The following is a 23,502-nucleotide window of genomic DNA, read 5'->3' on the forward strand; positions in this document are numbered from 1 at the left end:
ATGATAATTGATACCCGAGCAAGCGAAAGATTGCAAACTTGAGCGTTGCGAGGGTTTCAAGGCACGAGGGTCAAACAAATTATGCCATCGAGTGAAACACAACATTTTTCACCACACCAACGCGAGGAAAATAATAACTGTTAAATATCACACAAAATCAAACCAAACCAAAACCAAATGAACGTCATTTAATACTGTATCATTCAAAATCATCCTTTAAAAGTCAATTCTAGCAGCCGACTTAAGGACACAACTTCAAATTTGCATCAGATTGCTTTGCCCCACATGTGGATAAAATGCAACTTTCTCATCAGTTTTTGAATATTCAAGAGAGCCAGCTGGTGTGGTGAAATATACATTGATTCTAAGATAAATATTTTTTTATATAAAAGCTTTCCATTATGTTGGTAGGCTTAACCCTCGTTCGTCAGACGTCAAACCAAACCGTTTGACACTTAAGTACGTAGTATGAAGTTCCGTCTCTTAGAACGTAGTGATTATATGCTCTTTGGATCCTAACATCTATGGAAAAGATAATGGATAAACACAATTTACCGAATGTCGGGAATTTTACGAGAAACGCTAAAGATCTGCTTAGATAATACCAGAACTAGTGAATACTTCATCTGCAAGACATCGAAAATCGTAAAAATGCCGTTTTACGCCGTTGCAAGAGGCCGTAGTACAGGTATTTATGATTCCTGGGCTGATTGCGAAGCAGAAGTTAAAGGTTTCCCTAACGCAAAATACAAAAAGTTCAACACTGAATCAGACGCTAATGAATTCATCCGTTCTAATTCTAACGACAGTGGTAGCTATGGAAACAAATTCACTTCCAATAATTATCAAAGCGGCACCAGTAAAAATCTTAAGAGATCTTATGGCACATCGCCCAAGACCAATTATTATAAGAACAAAATCTTTTTGCTCGATCAGACTTTCCCCGATTCATCCGATGACGACCTAGATACTAAATTAAATAAGCAAATGAACGATCTAGAGAGACGTATAAAGAGTTTTTCCAAAGGCATAGATAAGGTTTACAAGAATCCTCCAGCAGCAGGTCCCAGTCCCAAAGTTAAACAAACTATTTTAACCAAGCCACCACAGCCAAAACAATGTAAACATGCTGAATACGTGATAGATAGTGAGGGTTATGTACAAGTGTATACAGATGGTGCTTGCTCGGACAATGGCAAGCAGGGTGCTCGAGCTGGTCTTGGGGTGTACTGGTCTGACGAACACCCACTCAACAGAAGCCAGCCAGTCTCTGGCCGAGCCACCAATAACTGTGGTGAAATTCAAGCAGCAACACTTGCCATCCAGCTTGCACTCCAAAACGGAATCAAGAAACTAACTATTAATACAGATTCACAATTTCTCATCAATGCAGTTACCAAATGGATGCCTGGTAAAAATAATGTATTTTTTCTTATTTATAGTATAACTTGTTCTTGTATTTTATGCATTTATCAGCAGAATTAAATTAGATCTCGAAATAAGACAATTATCTAGCATAACCAGTGATCGGAACTACGGGAGTAAAACTTTAACAAAACTTGTTAAGCGGACATAAAATAGTGCATACAGCCCTAAAAATATTCATGTCCATAGAGATAGGAATAGTATAGTACTTACAGCCATAAAAATATTTACATTCATAGATATTCGAATATGTTTAAGGCTATAAGCACTCTTTTTACGTCCGCTTGATAAGTTTTGTTAAAGTTTTACTCCCATAGTTCCGATCACTGAGCATAACACCTTGGAAAAATTTAAAAGTCAATCAAAATTAACCAACGAAATTATTTGTAATTTATATAGTAACTTAATACCAAAGAAAATAGATTGCAATAGAGAGGTAAAGTCTAAGAAAAAAACGTGCCCCTTAATTTGACATCCAAACCACATGGTGCTGTACTGCACCATATGTTTTGTGGTTACTGAATTGTCAAATGTCAACTTTTGACAATCAGAGTTACCGCAAAATGTATGGAGCTGTACAGCACTATCTCGTTTTACCTTTTAAATTTGAAGTACGAAATTGTCTTCAATTTCACGCCTCTTATATCTTATTATCTTATATCTTTGCTAACATATTCAATGCCACCAAGCCAAACAAGACATCCGAGCCAGGCCACAAAAATGGAGTCATGAAACTACAACAATCCCGACTATCGGACTGTCTCGGCTGGGAACAAAGTCATAAAATACCCAATAGTCCGGATTTCGGCATTGAATGTGTGAATAATCAAGCAAAATGTAACTTTTGCATGCTAAAATAAGCTACCCGCTTATAAGTTAATTAGTTTGTCTGCATAGTTATACTTTTGACACTCAAATACATTATGGTTTATACTGACAATATTGTGTAAAGAACTATATACATCAAACAGTCTCTTAGAAAACCACATTTGACCAATTTGCAAGACCAAAGTGATCCTATAAGTGTTCCATGAACAAAGTTTTTCACAGAAAACTAACAAGAGTAACAAGCATGTTATTATTATTTTTTTCAGGTTGGAAAAAAAGAGGATGGAAATTACCATCTGGAAAGGCTGTAAAAAATGAAATAGATTTCAAGGAGCTAGACAGTGTCATGCACAAACTTGAAATTAGATGGAATTATGTTAAAGCACACAATGGAAAACATGGCAATGAGATGGCTGATAAGTTAGCAAAAGCTGGCGCAGCCATGTACAATGAATGATTGAGTGTGTTTAGGACTAGTGCTTAGACCAGAATGATTGTTACACATGTTTAGTAAAATGTCAAGCCATGGGTTTTTGCCACTAGTTTTAATTTGTTTCTAAAAGTAACACCTTATTCAGAACCCATAATGAAATTACCTTTTGTTTGAAAAGAAAACATTAAAATTTTGGTTTATCTATTAATTATATAATGATTTAATATAGGCTTTTAATTTTTCCTCATTTCTGTTACATTTATATAAAATTTAAGCTAATTTTGTTTATGAAGTTAAAAAGAGAAGGATTTCTGGATTTCCCTACTTTCTGATAAGTTAACATTTTATTTACTTGACTATTATGCCATGTTATTAAGAGGAATTCCTAGTTGCGTTTTTTCCATACAAACGCTCTCGACTGTTTCCTCCCTGGATTTTTAACCTAGAGCAATGATTTTTTCAAACAAGATCAATATCATCAATATCTGTGCCGATATGTTTTGCTTTATTGGATAATTTTATTTTGAAGAAACTTACAGCGCCTCGAAAATCACAAAAACGGCTCAATTCAATTGGCTGTAAAAAAAAAACACAGTATACAAATATGACAACAAATATCCAAAAAATCAAAACATAGCGGCATAGATTATTTCTTCCTCTTGCAGTTTCCAAAATTTCATAATGATTGGTTGCGTTTTGGAGGAGGAAACAGTTGAGAGCGAAACCTCTATTTTTGACATTTTTGCGTGTGAATTTTAGTCCGAGCTGCATTTGTCCTTATCGCACGAATTGGAGGCGGAGACAGATTCTAAATATACGTACACAAAAGGAATAGTAATGGGCATAACATGTTAACGGTTAAAATGAGAAAAAATACACCAACAACCAACAGTCGATCGCCGTTATATAACCAAAGTACCACGTAGTTCTAAGAATATACCCGTAATGGTCTGTCACTTCAAACCGTATTTTTTTATATTGCAGGCCATGTAGTGCTTATGTTTAGTAATGTTTACTATTAAAGGCCTGTAAATAAAGCTAAGTAGATTAATATGCTTATTTTAATGAAAACATAAATACTCATTAACAATTTGATTGTCTCGCATTGCTCAAACTTGTACGTCACAAGTAAAAGATAAACTACTTTGATGTTTGCCACTAGATAGCAAATTGAATGAAATTACATTGACGAGGGGATATATATATATAGTACCTGGGCGACCGAGCTTTGCTCGGTTCTAACTGCTGCAGAAGTTCCTCCATGATAGGGATCTCCAGTACCGCAGTCTTTTTTTGCACCTGGCCTTGGCTTTATAGCAGTTATCCCAGTCCACTTCGGCCGTTGTGTTCATGGCCCTGTTGAAGAGTCTCCTGGTTGTCTGCTGGAGTCTCTCCATTTCTGGACCCCACCACTGACGGATTGTTCATTCTTTCAGGTGGTGTACTGGTAAGTCCTAAGAACACTCTATGCTTACTAATTTTGTTTCGTTAATCTAACTTGAACAGTTTACAAAATATGCCACTTTCAATGATACGCTGATTATTTTACATTATCCTGAATAACTCGAAAACAAAAGAAGATCGTGGACTAATATTAAGCATAGATTCTTAGGACTTGCCCAGGCGCGGATACAAGATTTTGCTTAGGGGGGGGCCATTTTGAGAAAATCATATATTTTTGCACAGAAAATAAGGTAAAAAAAAATGTTACTCAATTTAGTAATGTGAGAGCCAGGGTTTTAGGGGGGGGCCATTGCCCCTATGCCCCCCCCCCCCCCTTGTATCCGCGCCTGGACTTGCCAGTACACCACCTGAAAGAATGACCAAATCCGACGTTGGGGGCACCTCTAGTTAGCTTAGCCTGCTAGACCCTTTCTGGCTTTTGATTCCTTAGTTATTGCATTAAATACTACATGTCTTATTACTCCTTAGATTAGCGAGTCTGACGTGACAACGAAAGGATATGTTTACCTACATATTTTCAGTTATACTGATACTTTAGGGAAGTAATAAAAAACTTATTAATCGGACTGTTACTTTATTGAATCCAAAAGACACTAGTACCTCATATACTAATCCTTGCTGGCTTTCACCAATAATTTACAAAATAAAACAGCAAGGCGATTCCTGTAAAAACACTTGATCAATTTAATCACTTATTGCACAGGATGTTTTGACTGGGCTGGTGAAATATTACAAGACACATCTATGTTCTACTGTAAACTGTTATAGAGACGTGCTTGATATATTACGTTCGATAAAATTGATTGAAACCAAATAAAAAGTCACATGTAAGGAATTAATGATACTTTCAAATAAAAAACAAAAGTAATACAGCATTTTTCGATTTGATAAAAATTTAAAATACACGAAATAATATAATAGTTAATCGTTCGTCAAAACTACAGTAGAAATGAACACAACACTGAACTATTTGTTTTTTATGGAAACGTGAAGCAATGAGACCAAGTATTTTGACTATCAACATTTTCAAATTAAAATCCACAGCAATCAATAAGTAAGAATTGCTGAACAACAAAACAAACATTCTATGCATTTCGAGTTAACTTAAAAATTAGCAGTCTTAATAATATTTAATAGTACACTGAATAGCGTAACGAGCGTTTAGCTGCAGACTATTTACTCGTATTCATAATTACGAGACACTATCATCATATATAATGTTCCAGGTAGTAAACTAAGGGCTCCTTTAGATGGCGCGCGAACTCGCATGCGATTTTAGTTACATTGCGGACTATTGAGGTTACATCCAATACAGCCGACCGATGACATACCGCCAGGTTCTCGACCCGTCTAAATGAGCCTTAGGTCAGGTAGAAATCATCATGCCTAAGTATGAGTCCACGTTGCCGTTTGAATCGACTCTGATCGGTTCGCTCGTGCCCGTCGCCCGGACGGCACGTCCAACGTACTGATCGCCAACAACAACTATTATGATGGTACTGAATTGGTATGTCGCCAGACAGCTCTAAGTTGTTACTCGGGCAGTGCTTATGCTCTCTATGAAGCATTACACATTTAGGTAATTTTATATATACAAACTTATGACAGTAGAGTAGAATTACAATTCAGTGTATGATACACGTATTGATAATTCAAAATTATTTAGAAAATACTTTAGTGTATTTTGAACTTTTCGATTCAACATGATTCTAACATAGGTACCATTTATAGTCATTTAGGTAGTGTTTCTAGAATAAATCATGTACTATCCGAACGATATCACTACGTTCTTTAAAAATACGCAAATTTACAGAAATAATATAAAAACCAAATTACTACAAATTTTCCTTCAAAGGGCCGCTTTAGGAGTTGGCCGCTCCCAACGTCGGCGGCGCCCGCCGCGGCTCCGTCAAGCCATCACAATTCACTAATCAATCTTTACACAATGTCAGTCGAGTTCGCTTAGTCTATACCTAATTTCCCAAATCAATATGTTAGTATCACTGTACAGTTTATCTTAAATAATAGGGAAGTTTCAAGTTTGAATCGACAGAAACAGATTGAATATCTATTTTAACGTAGATATGCCAATATAAAACGTTTCAACTGGAGAGAGTCGCACCATTATCTACTCGTGGGCAATGTTCAGGGTTCGAGGAGGTAGATGCCGGTGAGTGAGAGCGTGCCTCAGTCGCGGCGGGGCGCGCGGCGCGCGTCTCCCGCCGCGGCCGCCGCGCCCGCGCCCGCGCCCAAGATCAGGAACCCGCCCGACGTCACCACTCGCTTCGCCGTGTTCTCATCGTTATTCATCAACTGTCAATAATACCACGAGTGTACATTATGTGTTATAATAGCATTTTTCAACACACTTGCACAAAACGGCGTTTTTATTCCACCGATTTTTGGCTCATAATCCTAGATATTAAACACGCGTGCTTTTTCCGTATATTATAACACTTATGCTTTTTCATTATATTATCCGAAGAAGTAACTGATTACTAATAATATGCATGGAAACGGAGCCTTTTTAATTTGGTCGAGTAATACATTTTTTTAAGCCAACTATTAGGTTTCAAATGTTAGTTCAAAGAGGTTTTATCACACCAAGCATAATTTATAGATTAATTTATCTCGTAAATGACATTGGATCTCCATCCGTCGAATAGAAATTTGAAAATATTTGCTTTTTAGGGTTCCGTAGCCAAATGGCATAAAACGGAACCCTTATAGTTTCGCCATGTCCGTCTGTCTGTCTGTCTGTCTGTCTGTCTGTCTGTCTGTCTGTCCGAGGCTTTGCTCCGTGGTCGTTAGTGCTAGAAAGCTGAAATTTGGCATGGATATATAAATCAATAAAGCCGACAAAGTCGTACAATAAAATCTAAAAATTTAATGTTTTTTAGGGTACCTCCCCTACACGTAAAGTGGGGGTGAATTTTTTTTTTTCGCTTCAACCCTAGAGTGTGGGGTATCGTTGGAAAGGTCTTTCAAAACTAATAGGGGTTTTCAAGAAACATTTTTTGATAAAGTGAATATATTCGGAGATAATCGCTCCGAAAGAAAAAAAAAATGTGTCCCCCCCCCCCCTCTAACTTTTGAACCATAGGTCCAAAAAATATGAAAAAAATCGTGGAAGTAGAGCTTAAGAAAGACATTAAATGAAAACTATAGCGGACATGATCAGTTTAGCTGTTTTTGAGTTATAGCAAAAAGTTTTCCCTTCATATTAAAAAGACTTACTTTAATTAGGTACTGATTATGCAAATATGCCTATTTGTTTAACTCGGGTGGAAGGTACCGTGTCATCCCTTGGTTAACAATTTACTATACTTTAAGCTCCAGTTTAGCTTATTGTGACGGAAGAGTAACTACGGAACCCTACACTGAGCGTGGCCCGACATGCTCTTGGCCGGTTTTTTACATTTTCGTTCGATTTCGTTCGCGCCTTTGCCTTGCGCGCGCATTGGAATCGTGCGTAAAAGAAATAACGCACCAGCCATTTTCCGTATTTGTCATAAAATTGAAATGGTTTTGCATGTTTTTAGTTCATATATTAACGAAAATGTCATTTTCAAGCATTGAAAATAAAGAACACAAAATTGATGCTGCCAGTAATACTACTATAGGCAAGAGCCGAGAATGATAGCCTTTTACCATCAAAATCGGGTGAAAAATAATTGGCGGCATATGAAACTTTTATTCAATGGAAAATCAGCAAAAACGCCTAGTCTTTTTTGAAAACGTGTTGGTAGCTTACTTCAATGAACTGGCGAATAAGTGCCTACAAGCCAAGCACGCTTTGGTGCAATTATTCGATGTTAAAACTGTAAGTCACCATTTTAAAATTGTACTTTTACTGTTTTGACAAAAACAAATCATACATTTTGTTTTTTCCTCGCAAGTTTGCTGAAAAACGTCGTATGAAACGCGTGTGCATTGGTCATTACCCACATCGGCTTTCTTATTGCGCGCTAGTTTACAGCTCTGCTGTTGCTGCTACGTGCTGGGTTTGTAGGCACTTATTCGCCAATTCATTCAAGTAAGCTACCAACGTACCAACACATTTTCCAAGAATTACTGGGCGTTTTTGCTGATTTTCCTTTGAATAAAAGTTTCATATGCCGCCAATTATTTTTCACCCGATTTTGATGGTAAAAGGCTATCCTACTCGGCTCTTGCCTCTATTAGTATTACTGGTAGCGTCCATTTTATGTATTCTTCATTTTCAATCCTTGAAAATGACATTTTCTTCAATATATTAACTAAAAACATGCAAAACTATTCTCATTATATGACAAATACGGAAAATGGCTGGCGCGTTATTTTTTTTTCGCACGATTCCATTGCGCGCGCAAGGCAAAGGCGCGAACGAAAACGACAAACAGCCAATTTAAAAAATGTAAAAAAGCTAATATTTTCGTATTTCTATTCGATCATCAAATCGATAAAATGTTATATTTATTCATTAATGTAAATTACGAGATAATTTAATCTATAAATTATGTTTGGTGTGATAAAACCTCTTTGAACTAACATTTGAAACCTAATAGTTGGTAAAAAAAATGTATTACTCGACCAAATTAAGAAGGCTCCGTTTACATGCATATTATTAGCAATCAGTTACCTACTTAACTCAGTCGAATAATATAATGAAAAACTACGAAAGCACGCGTGTTTAATATATAGCATTATGAGCCAAATATCGGTGGAATAAAAACGTCGTTTTGAGCAAGTGTGTTGAAAATACATATTTCTAAACAGTACTGTCTACATTTACTATAATAATATCACCTGCAAACAAATAAAAAGAGCGACGTAGCCTAAAATGGGTACTTCCTATCCCATGGAAACGGACGATTCAAATTCGGTCAAAAAATATTAGATCTATAGAACTACGGGGAAATTACGGTTCCTCCTCCCGCAAAATACCGTAAAAGTAAGTTACTCTGAACTTGAACGGAACAAAATATACACCGTGTTTTTATTGAATTCCGTTAACTTCCGGGTATCGGTAAGAACGTTAAGGGAAACTAAATGCCATAGTTAAAAAAAAAAACTTCATAATTTTTATTTTTTTTATTATTATATTTTTATAAAAAGTAATTAAATGTTGCATATAGCGTTGTTGTAACACGGGCATTCCATTTAACTCAACCAAACAATGGGAAACTGTGACATATCAATGTTATTTCGAACAATAATCGTCAAAGATAGTATTTACGTTTAGTAGCAAATATATTATCTCATACTAAACACTAATCAATATGTAAACAGGCCCTAAGGCAAGTGTACACGCTCGTAAGGGCCTTATAAGATAAAAATTAAATATTGATTATCACCGGAATGGAGTTAGTCAGAATACCGGTGTCTTTGAGAAAGTTCAATTCCTAAAAAAATAAGCCTAAATCCCGCCTAGGTTCCTACCATTACACAGATAAAAAAGATATCTTAATTCAAAACGCAAAACTCTCTTGCGCACGATTGCTTGATTAAAATAATAAATTGCTTAGTCCAATAAATATGTCTTGAGTTAAAAACAACATAATTTTTTAAAGGAGAATAAAAATTATTTAGTTTTATCTTTACACATTTTTAAAGCGAATGGTAGTGATTTGAGTTAAGATATTAATTATTCGCCGCAAGAAAAAAAACGTCTTAGCAAGAGATGCACGAAGAGATGAAGAGAGCACGCTCTTAAAAAACGGTTTTATCTTGAGTAACTCTTCCTCAAACCAAAAATATTACCCAATTCCAAAGAAGAAGCACCAAAATTTTCCTTTGAGACTTTTAAGTTTTTAGGTAAGAGCGATTAGTTCTTGGTTTGATGTTTTCAATATACAGTCAAGAGCTAAAGCTATTTAAAAAATGAAGCACCAAAACTTTAGTTTCATACTTTTAAGTTTTTATACAAGAGACATTAATTCTTGGTTTGATGTTTTCAACCTACAGTCAAGAGCCAAAGCTATTTCAAAGAAGAAGCACCAAAATTTTCCTTTGAGACTTTAAAGTTTTTAGACAAGAGCAATAAATTCTTGGTTTAATGTTTTCAACCTACAGTCAAGAGCCAAAGCTATTTCAAAGAAGAAGCACCAAAATTTTTCTTTGAGACTTAAGTTTTTACGCAAGAACGATTAATTCTTGGTTTGATGTTGTCAATATACAGTCAAGAGCCAAAGCTATTTTAAAGAAAAAGCACCAAAATTATGCCTTGAGACTTTTACATAAAATAGTATCAATATATTTGACGAAGAGGACAAAAGCGCTGGTGGCCTAGCGGTAAGAGCGTATGACTTGCAATCCGGAGGTCGCGGGTTCAAACCCCGGCTCGTACCAATGAGTTTTTCGGAACTTATGTACGAACATTTGATATTCAGCAGTCGCTTTTCGATGAAGGAAAACATCGTGAGGTAATCGTGCTAATCCCAATAAGGCCAGGTTTTTAACCCTCTGGGTTGAAAGGTCAGATGACACTCGCTTTCGCAAATACTAGGCCAATTCTCGGGATTAGTTTCCAAGCGGGGACCCCAGAGCAGTTGCCACGGCTCATTCAAATGAGCCGTGGCTAAATGCCGGGACAACGCGAGGAAGAAGAAGAAGATGAAGAGGATTATTGAAAAGTTTAGAACTTTGGTTTAAGAAAATTAATTCTTTATTCAAGACGTACTAAACTTGGCGCTAAGACATTTCAGCTCTAGATATAAATAATATCATATTTCACATTGAGTAACGTACTCTTGAACCAATGCTTTTTCTTGTTTTTATGGAGAAATATAATTCTCAATTCAATTATGAGTATCTAACCCCAAGAAACAAAGTTTCTTGGCACAAGTTCTTTAAGTATTGCACTAAGACACTTAGGTTCAATTTAAAAAATACAATACTTAAAACAAAACGTAAACGGTCTTGGTGAGAATAATGAGCTTTTTAAAAAAAAACTTTTTATAGCTCGGATAGAGAAATTATTTTTTTAGCTTAAGTAAATAATAAACTTTGAAATATTTTATATCTTGACGCAAGAATTTTATTGTTTCCTTATATAGGAAACACAAAATGTCTTGACACAAGAGTATTTACTTGGCTGGAGAACTATTTTTTTTCTGTGTACCCCGCTCTCATCCGTATAGTCAGTGAGGGGCAAGTTATGTTGCTAGACGGAGCTGTGACGCGTTGCGTGCGCGAGCAAGCGAAATTCTATTTCAAACGCATAGTTCTGCGCGCTCGATCTTTTGCAGCGGGTGGTGCGGTGAGGGGTATAAGCTCCGCCAACATGCGCGACGTCGTTGGCGTCAGGTGCAGTTCTACCACTGGGTATGATGCGTAGGTTGGGTACCTAATGATTCTCCGACAATTATTTTGCCGATTATCGATTCGCAGACAACGATTCGCCGAACATCGTTTCGCAGAGTGATGTATGATTGAGGTGTAATTTTTGGTCGACTAACGTTACGCAGACTCTTGGTTCACATACAGTTCCGTACCCCTAGTGTAACTTTGATCGACATCATAACGTGACGAACGCGTTTGCGTTAAGTCTCATTTTGTATAGAATTTTGAGTTTCCAAAACGTCCCGCTTGGCGCGCTCTTTCGAAATCCAATACAAAATGAGACTAAACGCAAACGCGTACGTCACGTTTGGAAATCGAATTTAGTTACACTAGGGGTACAGTTCGCTTCTGTGTAAATTAGCAAAACTATTATTGGACGGTTTTCATTTGGTAGAGTAATCTTTTCGTCTACGGAATGTTTAGTCGAATAACGTTTCACATTTTATACATCGTTATTTTCGTTTTTTTTTTTTTACAAACAAAAAGAAAGCCGACTTCAAAAAGGATGTAATAAAATATTATCCTTTTTTAAGTATATGCATTAAGTATAGTTTAGGTTTGAATCAATTTTTAACTTAAATTTGAACAAAAGCTTAGGTATTGTACAAACAGCAACACTCTTAACCGTCCACTTTTGTAATAAGGTCCACCGATGGACGTTTAACAGTGTGGGCCATCGTAGGTACCTATTATTGACAAAGATCGGCGGGGGTGAGCTGTGTCCAGTTTTTGGAATAACATGGACATAGCTTGTCATTTAATGGTAACTGCCCCATATGTAATTAATAATTATAAACTGAATAAATTATTTAATTTCGGCTGCCTTTCCGCTAAAAACTTTAGGTCGCGTCGCAATCAAAGCCTACGGAATGTGATTAATGTATTTTCCACAACTTTCTGCTTAAGTGAGAAAAAAGTCTCATCTAGTATTAAAGCAAGCTTCCTTAGATAATATAAATATATTGTATATCCATATGATACTAAAAAGGTAAGACAAATGATATTATCAAGCCTTTTTAGATAGGCAATCAATCTGTTTAAGACTTCGATTTTTTTAGGAAATATGTCGTAAAACTTTCGGAAGCAACAGACGTGGACAACATTTTAATGTACAATTTCACTCCACTCACATCAGTGGATGTAGAAAGATCTTTTTCTATATACATATGGATATTAAACTCAAGGCGAAACAAATTAAAAATATAGAAAAACTTATAGTTATTTATTACAATAGCTCATAAAATTAAATTTACAATAAATAAAAAAGCTTAGCACTCGTTTTGTAATGAATTTTAATTTTAGTTTAATCATTTCATTCTTGTCTTCTTTTAATATTATTTTATATATGGATACTACATATTGAAGTAAAACAATGTCACTTCGCAGAATACGTTTTAATTTTAAACAATTATGCAACAAAAATATAACATAAATCAAAGTTTCCCAAACAATATTAAGGTGATCCCTGCTCTCCGCATAAAGGTTATTGAAATATAGAAAAATAAAAAATCGGGTGATAAAATTGGCTGAGGAAAAAAAAATGTATAAATGGGCCGAATGAAATGGAGTGATGGTTGAAAAAAAAGTATATGAAGGAAACCTACTTTTCACGCCGAAAATGTAATGACTCGACTATTGGAGCAGTTTTTGGAATTTAGAAAATTTATAATTTAAGAAAAATGCGGGTTGCAGACATCTACAGGAATTTAACAAAAGTAAAAAAGGAGCGTAAGTACACAATAAATCGTTAACAATTTGGAGAGGGCAAATCAGAATAAAGAAAGGGTTAGGACTTTAAAAACAAATTTAGATTGAATATCGATGAAAACTTGAATTCCGTTGCGAATGGGTTAAATTGAGGTCCGCGCTTAACGGTAGCAAACCCCGATGTCACCTGGCGAGCCTCGTGTTAGACGGGCCCGGGTCCTCAGCTGGTGGTCTTGTTGGAGCCCTCCCGGAATTGGGAATCGACGGGAGGGTCAAAAAATTACGTGCCCCTGAGCCTTGGCGGCAAATACGCCACACGTTATTGCACAAGTTGTTGCTGGTGAAAATTCACGTGGCCAGAACTGACTGAAACGCCCCTGAGTTTCAAAGAGGAAAACCGGCTAGCGGCCGGCGGCGGCGGCTAGAGGAACACAGGATAGCACTCACAAACACTCTTTCGGTGGAACTTTACGCAAATATCTTCCAATGCTTTTTAATCAACAATAAAAAATGGCAAACAATCAACCAACTTGACTTTGCTCTTCTGCCGCAAATCTTTTTGTCACGTTCTTTTTCAAAAACAAAAACCTCAATTCCATCTTTCGAAAACCTTTCCATTTTTTTTTATTAAAAAAAAGGCCCCCTCAATAGTAACTATTTATTTTCAGCCTGCCATAAATCACATTCAAAATAGGCCAAAAGGAAAAACAAGCTCCTTCAACGACCAATGTGATACAGCGCCATCTAATCATCAACGCCTGAATTATGAAACCGCATAGAGAGACAACAGAAAGAGAACTGAGCAAGCTGGCAGCTAGTCGCTGGAGAAGTTCAAAAATAAACCGACAGATGTTGATACATATATGTAGCAATTTTGCTACAATATCCATATTAACATCTACAAGACACAGCTACATGACATTAATGACGTAAAAACAGCTCACCCCCGCCGATCTCTGTTTATTTACCTGCTTGTTGGCTAACAGCGGCGCGGCGTGCGTCGGGGCCGCGGACTGCGGCGAGGCGCCCGCGCTCTTCGTTGCCGCGTGCCCGTTGCCTTCATCCGCCGCGCTCACTGCGACCAAAAGTTAACTTGTATAGATGTGTTCGGGTTAAAATCAGATCCATGAAGCGCCTGCGCAAATACTATAGCAAAGCGCCACAGAGGTCAATCTCCTCTCGTATTAATTTAAGATATTGCCAAAATTTGCATGTCACTTTACTTATTCCTGTACCACAAGACAGATTACACGTCTCATATATTTTATTTGGAGTTTTTCTACTATAAGCCCGTCAGACCCTTGAACAAGATGATTCTATGCTGGACATAATATAGCACGATCGGAATAGGACCAACCTCAAAATCTCTGGATCAGTCCTAAAATTTAGTATCTATAAAGGCCCGTTTTTCATGTCCAAATCATTTGATATTTGGGGACCACGAGGAATCGCAGCCATCATGGGAAGTGTGTACTGTAACGGGGGAATGCGGTCTATCTGTGGTGGGGAATATAAACGCAGACGTAGATTTCTGATATTATATATTTTTTCTTCAATCACAAATATCGACTACTCTTGATGCTTGCCACCTTCAGAATGCTCGACTGCAGATCTTTATTCATCTGGCTGGGCGATAATTCTGAATTCAAATTTATAACTGCTACCAGCAGTGGCGGTTCTTCCATACAAGCCCAAAAGCCGGGCTTGCCTTACTTAAATTACGTAGTGATAAGATCAATATAGATTATTTTTAAACCGCGCGCGAAAAGAACTCGTGTTACTCAATGAAGGCAAGGTTAAGTTGTTAAACTTATATAATTTATCAGGCGCGATAAAGGTAAGTTTATAATTGCTGATGTTTGTAAAATTATATTTAGTAGGTATAGTAAGTACCTCAGTGCGCTATGATTAGTTCGTCTTGACTGGCTAGCAAATGCATTTGAGTGCGAAAAGTGAAGATTGGACAGGTTATTACGAAAACATATCTTTCGGCTTGCCCTATTCCAAAACTCTAGGCACGCCACTGGTACATTTACTCGTGTAATCAGCATGGATATTTGTTCCTGAGCCCTGGATGTTTTCTATGTATTTAAATATAAATATAAATATATATATGTATGTATGTCTTAACCTTTCTATGAGGTATTTTTTCCCCTTTTACGGATGCCTTGCGTTCCCGTAAAAGTGCTTTTACCTGTGTTACAGTCAGACGTCCATATTTTTCATGAGGATCAATTTGTTAAACAGACGATTATTACGTACAAGAAAATATCCTACATGCTCCCGTCAAACCAAAAGTTTTCTTTGAATGGCTTTGAAACTTTATCCGACAGTTTCTCGACCTCAGATACAGAGACTTATACAGACAGTTTAATTATGAAGTTTTATTAATCATTAAGATAAAGATAAGATAAAGAGATAAAGATAGTTTATTATTCAAGTAAGCATATTACAATGTGCTTATGAAAGTCAAATAAAGCTACACCGGCTCTAACCCTACACCTCTGACCCGAGAAGATTTAAATCCCCCCTCAATTGGAGGAAGGTATCCCAATATGGATACCTGGAGTTGTCTCAAACTCTAGTGGCGCCATCTACAATTAGCTTTCAGCCGCCTTCCCCATTCGTGTAAGAATGTCCCTATAATAGTTATATTTATTATTTATCAACTTATTACTAAAAGAAACGTTCTGGAAATTTTTGACTTTTTTTGTGTACTCTAGCATTATCTTATTTGGAGAACCCTTAAATTACAACTCAAGTATTTTGAGAACAAGTTAATAAGTTAATAAAAAGTACAAATATATAAATACGGTCACGTTACGCGCAGGAAAGACGACGCTATGGAGAGGCTGGTCGTTCAGGGCAGAGTGGATGGCACAAGGCCCAGATTGCGGCCCTCAATGCGATGGACCGCCCAAGTAAAAGCTCTCACTCGGTGACCTTTCAATCTGTGCGTGCGGTAGGCAATCAATAGACAAGCATGACGGGAAACAATGAAAAAGGCCTTAAAACTACCGCAATGACCACGACTACTCTGACAAGAGTATACGACTAAGAAGAAGACAATCATATATTTTTCCGAGTTTTATTTGAATTTAACGTCAGTAGAAGATGATTAATACATCTTTTTGACTTCCGAGACATATATCTATGATATAGCTTCGTTTTAGGGACATAGTTTTGTAAACCTTTTTGGTGTCTGTTTTGACAAGCATTCAATTCACTATACACAATATACAGAGGAAAAAAAAAACAAAAAAGTCGCATAATTTTCCTTATGCCGTCTGATCCCCGTGGTCCCCGAAGCTCAAATTTTTAGACACGCAAACAGGGATCCTAGAAACTGTATGTGTCAAATTAGATTACTGTTACATTAGTTAGTCTAAACATTTGTCCTCCAATAATTTCAGTAACTTTGTATTGCATAGCACTTATGTACCAGTTATGGATCTACTGATATATATTTTATTTAACGCTAGAATAAAAAAATATGGTTTAATATTCGGCGTCCTCTCAAGGCGGCTGTATTGATTTTTCTTTAATAAAACAAAAGTAAACAGCTTGTAAAAAGCAAGAGGAATCCGTCAAGTATCCTAAACTATAGGGACCGTGCGCGTTGGAGGGTCTGCCATCTTGTGGCCTGAATCGGAACCATAAACATGTACATTTACACGTCACGTGTTTTCTTGACACATAGAAATGTAGTTAACATTAATAAAGCTGGCGGCGATTTCTATTAATGGGATCCCATAACCTACTTTTGCGTAAAATTGACTACCGATTGTGCAAACTACATCACCAGATGTCACTATAAAATTGGTACAATTTAAAGGCATGAATACAACATTAGGAAGGTTGCATATATCTCGTATGTCAAGACCTATCTTTATTCATAATGTTGTTACCTAGCAACTGTTGTTTAATGTCAAAAAATGTAAATAGATATGATTGATATGAACTTATTATTACTCTATTAATTTTAAAGAGCAGAGTAGACTAAAATCGGAGCATTAAACACGAGTCAAATTCAAATAGGGAAATTAGAATCCCAATAGTTCCAATGGAGAACACTGTTAAATTTTAAACCTGGAGGTTTAAAATTTAACAGTGTTCAAGACAATGCCGGGAGGTTTCGATATTTTTGAAGAATCAGAAAACAGTATAAAACAGAATCAGAAGCTGCAAGTATAACACCCAGTCTATTACTATCTTGTATACCAAATTGAAAGCAATAAACATATACTTTCATTACTATAAAGTATGTATTTTTTTGGATTCCATTCCCTTCTTTTAAAACTTTTCTACACAATATTAGGTCTACTTGGGCGGCTTGCAAGTTAAAACAAAAAACTATGAAAGTTACAAGAAATCAAACAAAAAAATAACTTGTAAACCGCCCAAGTAGACCTAATATTATGTAGTACGAAAGTACCTACACATGTAGATGAGCTAATTTCTACACAACTGACAGAAATACTGACTACCAACGAAAAGAACTGAGGAAGCAACCGACATTACACTGAGATGAGAAATAGAGGTACTTTACACTTTTACACACACATGAGAACTGCTAATAAAATATATCTTACCGGCAACAGGAGATTTGTTTATTGATTGTTCAGAGTTCAACGTTCGGGTGATCGCCGAGGTCACTTTGGCAGTCACCGTGGGCGGGGAGGAGGCATTCTGTAATGTCAACATTGTTTGGTATAAAAATAATAACCGGCACCTACATTTATATGAAGACGCTGCACAAGCCACCGAACAAATAAAAAAAGGAAAAAACTATATAAGATAAGAGGAGGTATCCACATTTAAGATAATATTGTAATGTAGTTGTAGATACGCAGCACAGCCACTGGCTTTAAAATGCGTACCGTCCGCTGCTGCGTGCAGTGCGCATAGTGCTGGCCCCAGTGCGCGCGCTGGCACGGGTAGTCGCAGTACGAGGTGTTCCAGCAGCAGTAGAACTGCGCCTCCTGGCTGCAGTTGGCACACCTGTGTGATTAACCATAGAGTAAGACCACATTTATTATATCATCGTTATACTTTTATATCAGGTGTTACAAACAGTCCCCTATGCCAAGGGTGCATGGAGACGGAAGAGACAGCCTCACATGTGGTGCTGGAATGCAGTGGCTCCATACAGGGCAAAACATCTCGGATCTCCGAGAGATCTCCCCGAGGTCCTACTCAACATCAAAGGTTTGATAGGCTTCCTTGAGAAGTTGAGCTGGCGCCAGTCGTCTCGTAACGGGAAATCGTCAACGGATATGACGAATCTATAAGGGTTCCGTTTTTTGCCATTTGGCTACGGAACCCTAAAAATCAAGCCTCAAACTCCAAGTCACCATTCACCATTGCTCAGGGCTCACCATTGCTTGGACTTGGCACTCTTGACGGCGGCCTCGAGCTCCTGGTGCGCGAGGCGACGCGCCTCTGCCACTGCGCGCGTCTTCTCCTTATCCATCGCCGCTCGAACCTCCACTAGCGCCACCTCTGAAATCGTAAAACAATCAGGAACTCTGAGGATGATGATAGGAATCGGGTCTTTAACGGCCTCTACTATTTTATATAACAAGCGATAGTAAACTTTATTAGATTCTATTTAAAATAAACAGTCGGACTGTGGTGGTAAAATGGTTAAATTGAAAACTTGGTACTTGGACGACAAGAATAGACAAAGGAATATTTGGCGCTGGTCAGACATTTGTGAATTACGTCAAAAGGTTACAAAAATTGTATAACGCCGTACAGCGTCATTTACTTACATAGTCAAATTTACGGCTACAACATTTTGTAGTACTGGTCGCTCAAGCAACTCGGACGAGAGAAAGTGAGATGGAGGTAACTTCGACTTTTGATGATTGCATTATTACGGCCGTGCACTTGTGAGTCATGCAACAGATGAGTTACCATTATGCCCGCGTTCTTCTACGAGTGGAACGAAAGTAGTATAATAGCATCTAAACTATTATCTGACACAGTATCAATCGGGAGGCGATGACTGAAAAAATAGTTTTTTTTTACAGGTTCATGTGATCAACTGGCGGTCTTTGACGGACAGAGGGACAACCGGGAGGCGATGACTGATATATGCCCCTGGCTCGCGGTCTATTATCGTAGTTTATGTGACTTCTACATAATAAAAGGCATTAAAATACACGAGTATGGGTTTAAGAAACGAACGAAGTGAGTTCCTTAATAAAATCACACGAATGTTTTAATCTTATACCTTTAAACGAGCAATTCTTGTATATATATATAGATTTCTGTGATCTCGGAAACGGCTCTAACGATTTCGCTGAAATTTGGTATATGGGGGTTTTTGGGGGTATCCAATCGATCTGGATTAGTCTTATGTTTGGGAAAACGCGTGTTTTCGAGTTTTCATGAGTTTTTCTTTCGATGCAGAATATGGACACTAATTTCGTGTTGCCGGCCACTGTCCGTCTGGTCCAGCGGGTTAAGACGCGGACGGCTAGAAACGAGTGTTACGGGTTCGAATCTCGCCCGGTGACTAACTTTTGTTTTTTTTTTCATATGTTCTAGTATATATACAAGTTTTTAATTTTCATTGTTTTAGACAAGTTTAATTTAGTAAAAAAATGTTCGAGATAACAATATAATTATATTTCTCATAAATATGTCTAACATTTTCCTATACTGATTACGTGCATAAGATTTATGCTTGCGAGTTTTTATTTTATTGAGACTTATGAAGCAATAGTGCAAAACGAAAAATTTACCGATACAAATTTTAAATACAGTTTCTAGGGTAGTTTTTATGATACCATCTCTCGGATAATGACATAAAAACTAACTACTATGCCTCGCGCAATGCGTATTGACCTAAATTGAACCATAGCTCACGAGCTATGTAATAAGAGAAATTGACAATTGCGTTACTCTGTGACAAGTGCTGTAAGGTTGAGATTACGAATATCGAAAAAACAAATAAATTAATGTGGATAACATCACAAGTAAGTAGCTAAAGCACTTTTGTTATGGAAATCAGAAACAACGAAGGTAGCACAAATACATAATAGTATTAGTATAGTAGGTAGTGTTGTGTTCCTGCCGGTGAGTAAGGTTGCCAGAGCTCAACGAGGGGGGGCGGGTTTAGGGTCGGCAACGCGCATGTAACTCCTCTGGAGTTGCAGGCGTACATAGGCTACGGAGACTGCTTACCATCAGGCGGGCCGTATGCTTGTTTGCCACCGACGTAGTATAAAAAAAAACCCAGACCTGAGATAATGTAGAAAAGCGACATCTTGAAAACTTATCAGAAATATCTATGGTATGTTTAGCTGTGATAGTCTGCACTTCTCTGACCCGAGCGTATTGTGTGACTTTGGTGGCCCAATTTTTTTTATTATATTTTAATATTTGACCTTTCATTCTGAAAAAGGACCTAAATAAAAAAAAAGTAAGGAAAGCCTTCATGTGATCATATCAGTTTTTAGGATCACTTAAATCAAACACCTGATCTACACAGAAATCGATTGTAAATAATAATAATTGTCAGTTCACATTTTACTTTTTAAGTTTATGTAGATTATCACCTATACACCACCATATTACAATGAATAGTTATAACCGAGCAAAGCTCGGTCGCCCAGGTACTGCCTAATTATAGTAATTATGCACAGTTACATACACTATTTTATCTACACAAATATTATTAATTTTCTATAATATATTCACGAACCCAAATTACAGCCAACGGAGCATCATTGGTCTCTTGGCGAACCTCGCGGATATGTGGTGGCGTCACCGAAATATTTTAATCGCTCATTTTACAGGAAACTTTTGCCATAGTTACTTTAAACCACAAAACCACATACCATAAAACCACAAAACATATTCATTTTATACTTAAAACTAATTAAAAGATAAACTGTACGTCAAAATGGCGGTAAATTAAAACGTTTTTCAATAGTTTACCATAAAACCACAAAACATATTCATTTTATACTTAAAACTAATTAAAAGATAAACTGTACGTCAAATGGCGGTAAATTAAAACGTTTTTCAATAGTTTTTCACGCATGTCACGCATTCCTAGTTTTTTTTTAATTCAGAGACTAACTAGAGTCGGGGCCTATTTCCGTATCATTCGATACAAACTAACATGCGAGATATGTCAAAATTATATGCAATTGACATTTCATTTCATTTCATTTCATTTCGAACAAAAAGGCATCTCGATTGGTATGAGAATAGAGGACAAATCGAATTGTTTTTTTATTCAGAGAAAGGTCCAAATTTGAATGTATAACCAAATCGATTTTGATGAAGTTATGAAGCCATAGAATAACGATGGAAGGTAGAGTTAAGGAACGCAATCTCTATAGGCAGAACTTATGCAAGTGTCCAGTGGTCAGCTATAAATAATAGTTCCAAATCTCTCCAGAGTAGCGCTAGAGTAGCTAAGAACCTAGGCGTTATTGAAAGAGTGAAGTGCGCTGTCTATGATTTGTTTTTTTTTCAAGTATTCTAGGTATTGTAGCGCCACCTATTTAAGGTTTTTTGATGACACTTTTTAGTATATGGAGATTCCATTCCTGTAAGAATAACTACATTATCACAGATAAGAAATTTGTTGTAACAAAACAGTTTATCGTAATGTTGGCCATTATGTACGGATTTTGAAGGCATCATAGAGGGTTTACGATATATGTGTACACAGTAGAAGTAAAAAATGGTGTAGAATAAAACATAGTTGTGCTTCTCGAATCGTAACATTTTACAAGTAATTTTACTTTGGTCTTTGTAAACGCTTTGTAATGCGGTATCTCAGGTATTTATGTAGTTTGTGATATACTGCAAGTGCTTCCACTGAATACGAGTGGAATCCCATTTGACTCCTGTCCGCTCAGTTCGTTGCCTCGGTTTCCGCTCTTTACCCTTTTTTGGTGTTAATTGGGCAATAATACGCCGCTCGGCAAATCCTGCTCTGGCTGCTGACGCAGCGCTGCCGTCTCGGCCGTGGGCTCCTGCACCTGCGAGTCCTGCAGCAGGCGTGTACGTTACCGTTTGTGCGCCGCAGCTCGGCCAGCTCGTGCTGGTAGCGCCAGCGCTCCTGTTCCAGCTGCAGGCGCAGCGCCACCGTCTCGGTCGTGGGGTCCTCCACTTGCACCAGCGAATCCTCCAGCAGGTGGCGGAAGAACTCCGCAAGCTGAAACAAAGTACCAGAGTTAATGCACCGCTCGTATAAAAACCATGACATATTCAGAAATTATTTACATAGATGAACATATAGCAGAAAAACCGGCCTAGAGCATGTCGGGCCATGCTCAGTGTAGGGTAGCTACCCTTCTGGCACAATAGGCTAAACATGAGCCATTAGTATAGTACTTTGTTAACTGTGGTCCCACAGTTACCATGTCAGAGTATTGGGATCCTCGGTGTCGACATTTCCAGTGACATCCAATTCCGTAGCCACCTGGAAGGGAAGGGTGCGCTGGCATCTAAAAAGGTCGGTGTGCTCAAAAAAGCGAAGCTATACTTTACTCCAGGGCAAAAGCTGCTACTTTATAAATTGCAAGTCAGACCCCATATGGAGTATTGCTTCGACTCAGTCCAAAGGCGTGTTGTACGAATCATACACGATCCCAAACTCACAAGCGGTATTGAACCTTTAAGTCTAAGGAGAGACGTAGCCTCCTTGTGTGTGTTTTACAGCTTGTTGTAAAACACACTGCTGTGCTCTGAGAAAATGTTTGACATGATAGCCACGACTACTTTCTATCGCCGCACCACCCGCCGTTGGCAGGGGGTTCATCCCACCCTAGAACTTAAATGGTCGCGCACTGTGCGGTTTAAGAGGAACTTCCTCCCGCGGACGCACCGGTTGTGGAATGAGGACCCTACAGTATGAGGTTCTTCAAAAAGGGAGTGTGTACAGATATTTAAACGGTCGGCAACGCGCATATAACACCTCCGGAATTGCAGGCGTCCAAAGGCTACAGAGACTCCAGGCGGGCTGTATGCTTGTTTGCCACCGTCGTGCTATAAAAAAAAAACAATGAATAAAATGGCGCCTTTCACCCGAGTAAACACTGTAACTTTTCATATCGAATGCGAGGAAACGAAATAAAATAAGACATGGCAAATTAGCATAATCAGTATCTAATTACAGTATTAGACGTATGGCCACGATATTTTCCTTAGGACTTACTTGCAATCGGAGATTATGCATGTCTAGTGATAAATAACCCATTGATGAAAAAACACATATTTTAGCAAACTGTAGTAATTATTAAATGATTTGTTCATTAAAGTATGAAAACCAGCGAGATTGCCTATTACTTTTT

The 23,502-nt window shown here is 37.5% G+C and overlaps 2 protein-coding genes across 3 annotated transcripts in view; one reads left to right on the top strand and one right to left on the bottom strand.

The window, feature by feature from the left end:
• Nucleotides 1–415: 415 nt before the first annotated feature.
• On the top strand, nucleotides 416–2,910 carry LOC133519593 (ribonuclease H1). The gene is made up of 2 exons (XM_061853620.1): nucleotides 416–1,411; nucleotides 2,520–2,910. The coding sequence occupies exons 1-2, from the start codon at nucleotides 559–561 to the stop codon at nucleotides 2,708–2,710; spliced, it is 1,044 nt and encodes a 347-aa protein (XP_061709604.1). The 5' UTR covers nucleotides 416–558; the 3' UTR covers nucleotides 2,711–2,910.
• A 1,794-nt stretch (nucleotides 2,911–4,704) lies between these two features.
• The window catches only part of LOC133519578 (MYND-type zinc finger-containing chromatin reader ZMYND8-like), a 44,115-nt gene continuing 25,317 nt past the window's right edge, over nucleotides 4,705–23,502 (bottom strand). For both annotated transcript variants that reach the window (XM_061853602.1, XM_061853611.1), the window contains exons 15-20: nucleotides 22,220–22,364; nucleotides 18,559–18,682; nucleotides 18,061–18,181; nucleotides 17,773–17,869; nucleotides 14,149–14,255; nucleotides 4,705–6,463 (exon numbers count right to left, since the gene is read on the bottom strand). In XM_061853602.1, coding sequence (XP_061709586.1) covers nucleotides 6,338–6,463; nucleotides 14,149–14,255; nucleotides 17,773–17,869; nucleotides 18,061–18,181; nucleotides 18,559–18,682; nucleotides 22,220–22,364 — 720 coding nt within the window. In that variant the 3' untranslated portion in view covers nucleotides 4,705–6,337. The remainder of the gene's footprint in view (nucleotides 6,464–14,148; nucleotides 14,256–17,772; nucleotides 17,870–18,060; nucleotides 18,182–18,558; nucleotides 18,683–22,219; nucleotides 22,365–23,502) is intronic.

This window comes from Cydia pomonella, chromosome 1, assembly GCF_033807575.1.
Source record: "Cydia pomonella isolate Wapato2018A chromosome 1, ilCydPomo1, whole genome shotgun sequence".
NCBI lineage: Eukaryota > Metazoa > Arthropoda > Insecta > Lepidoptera > Tortricidae > Cydia > Cydia pomonella.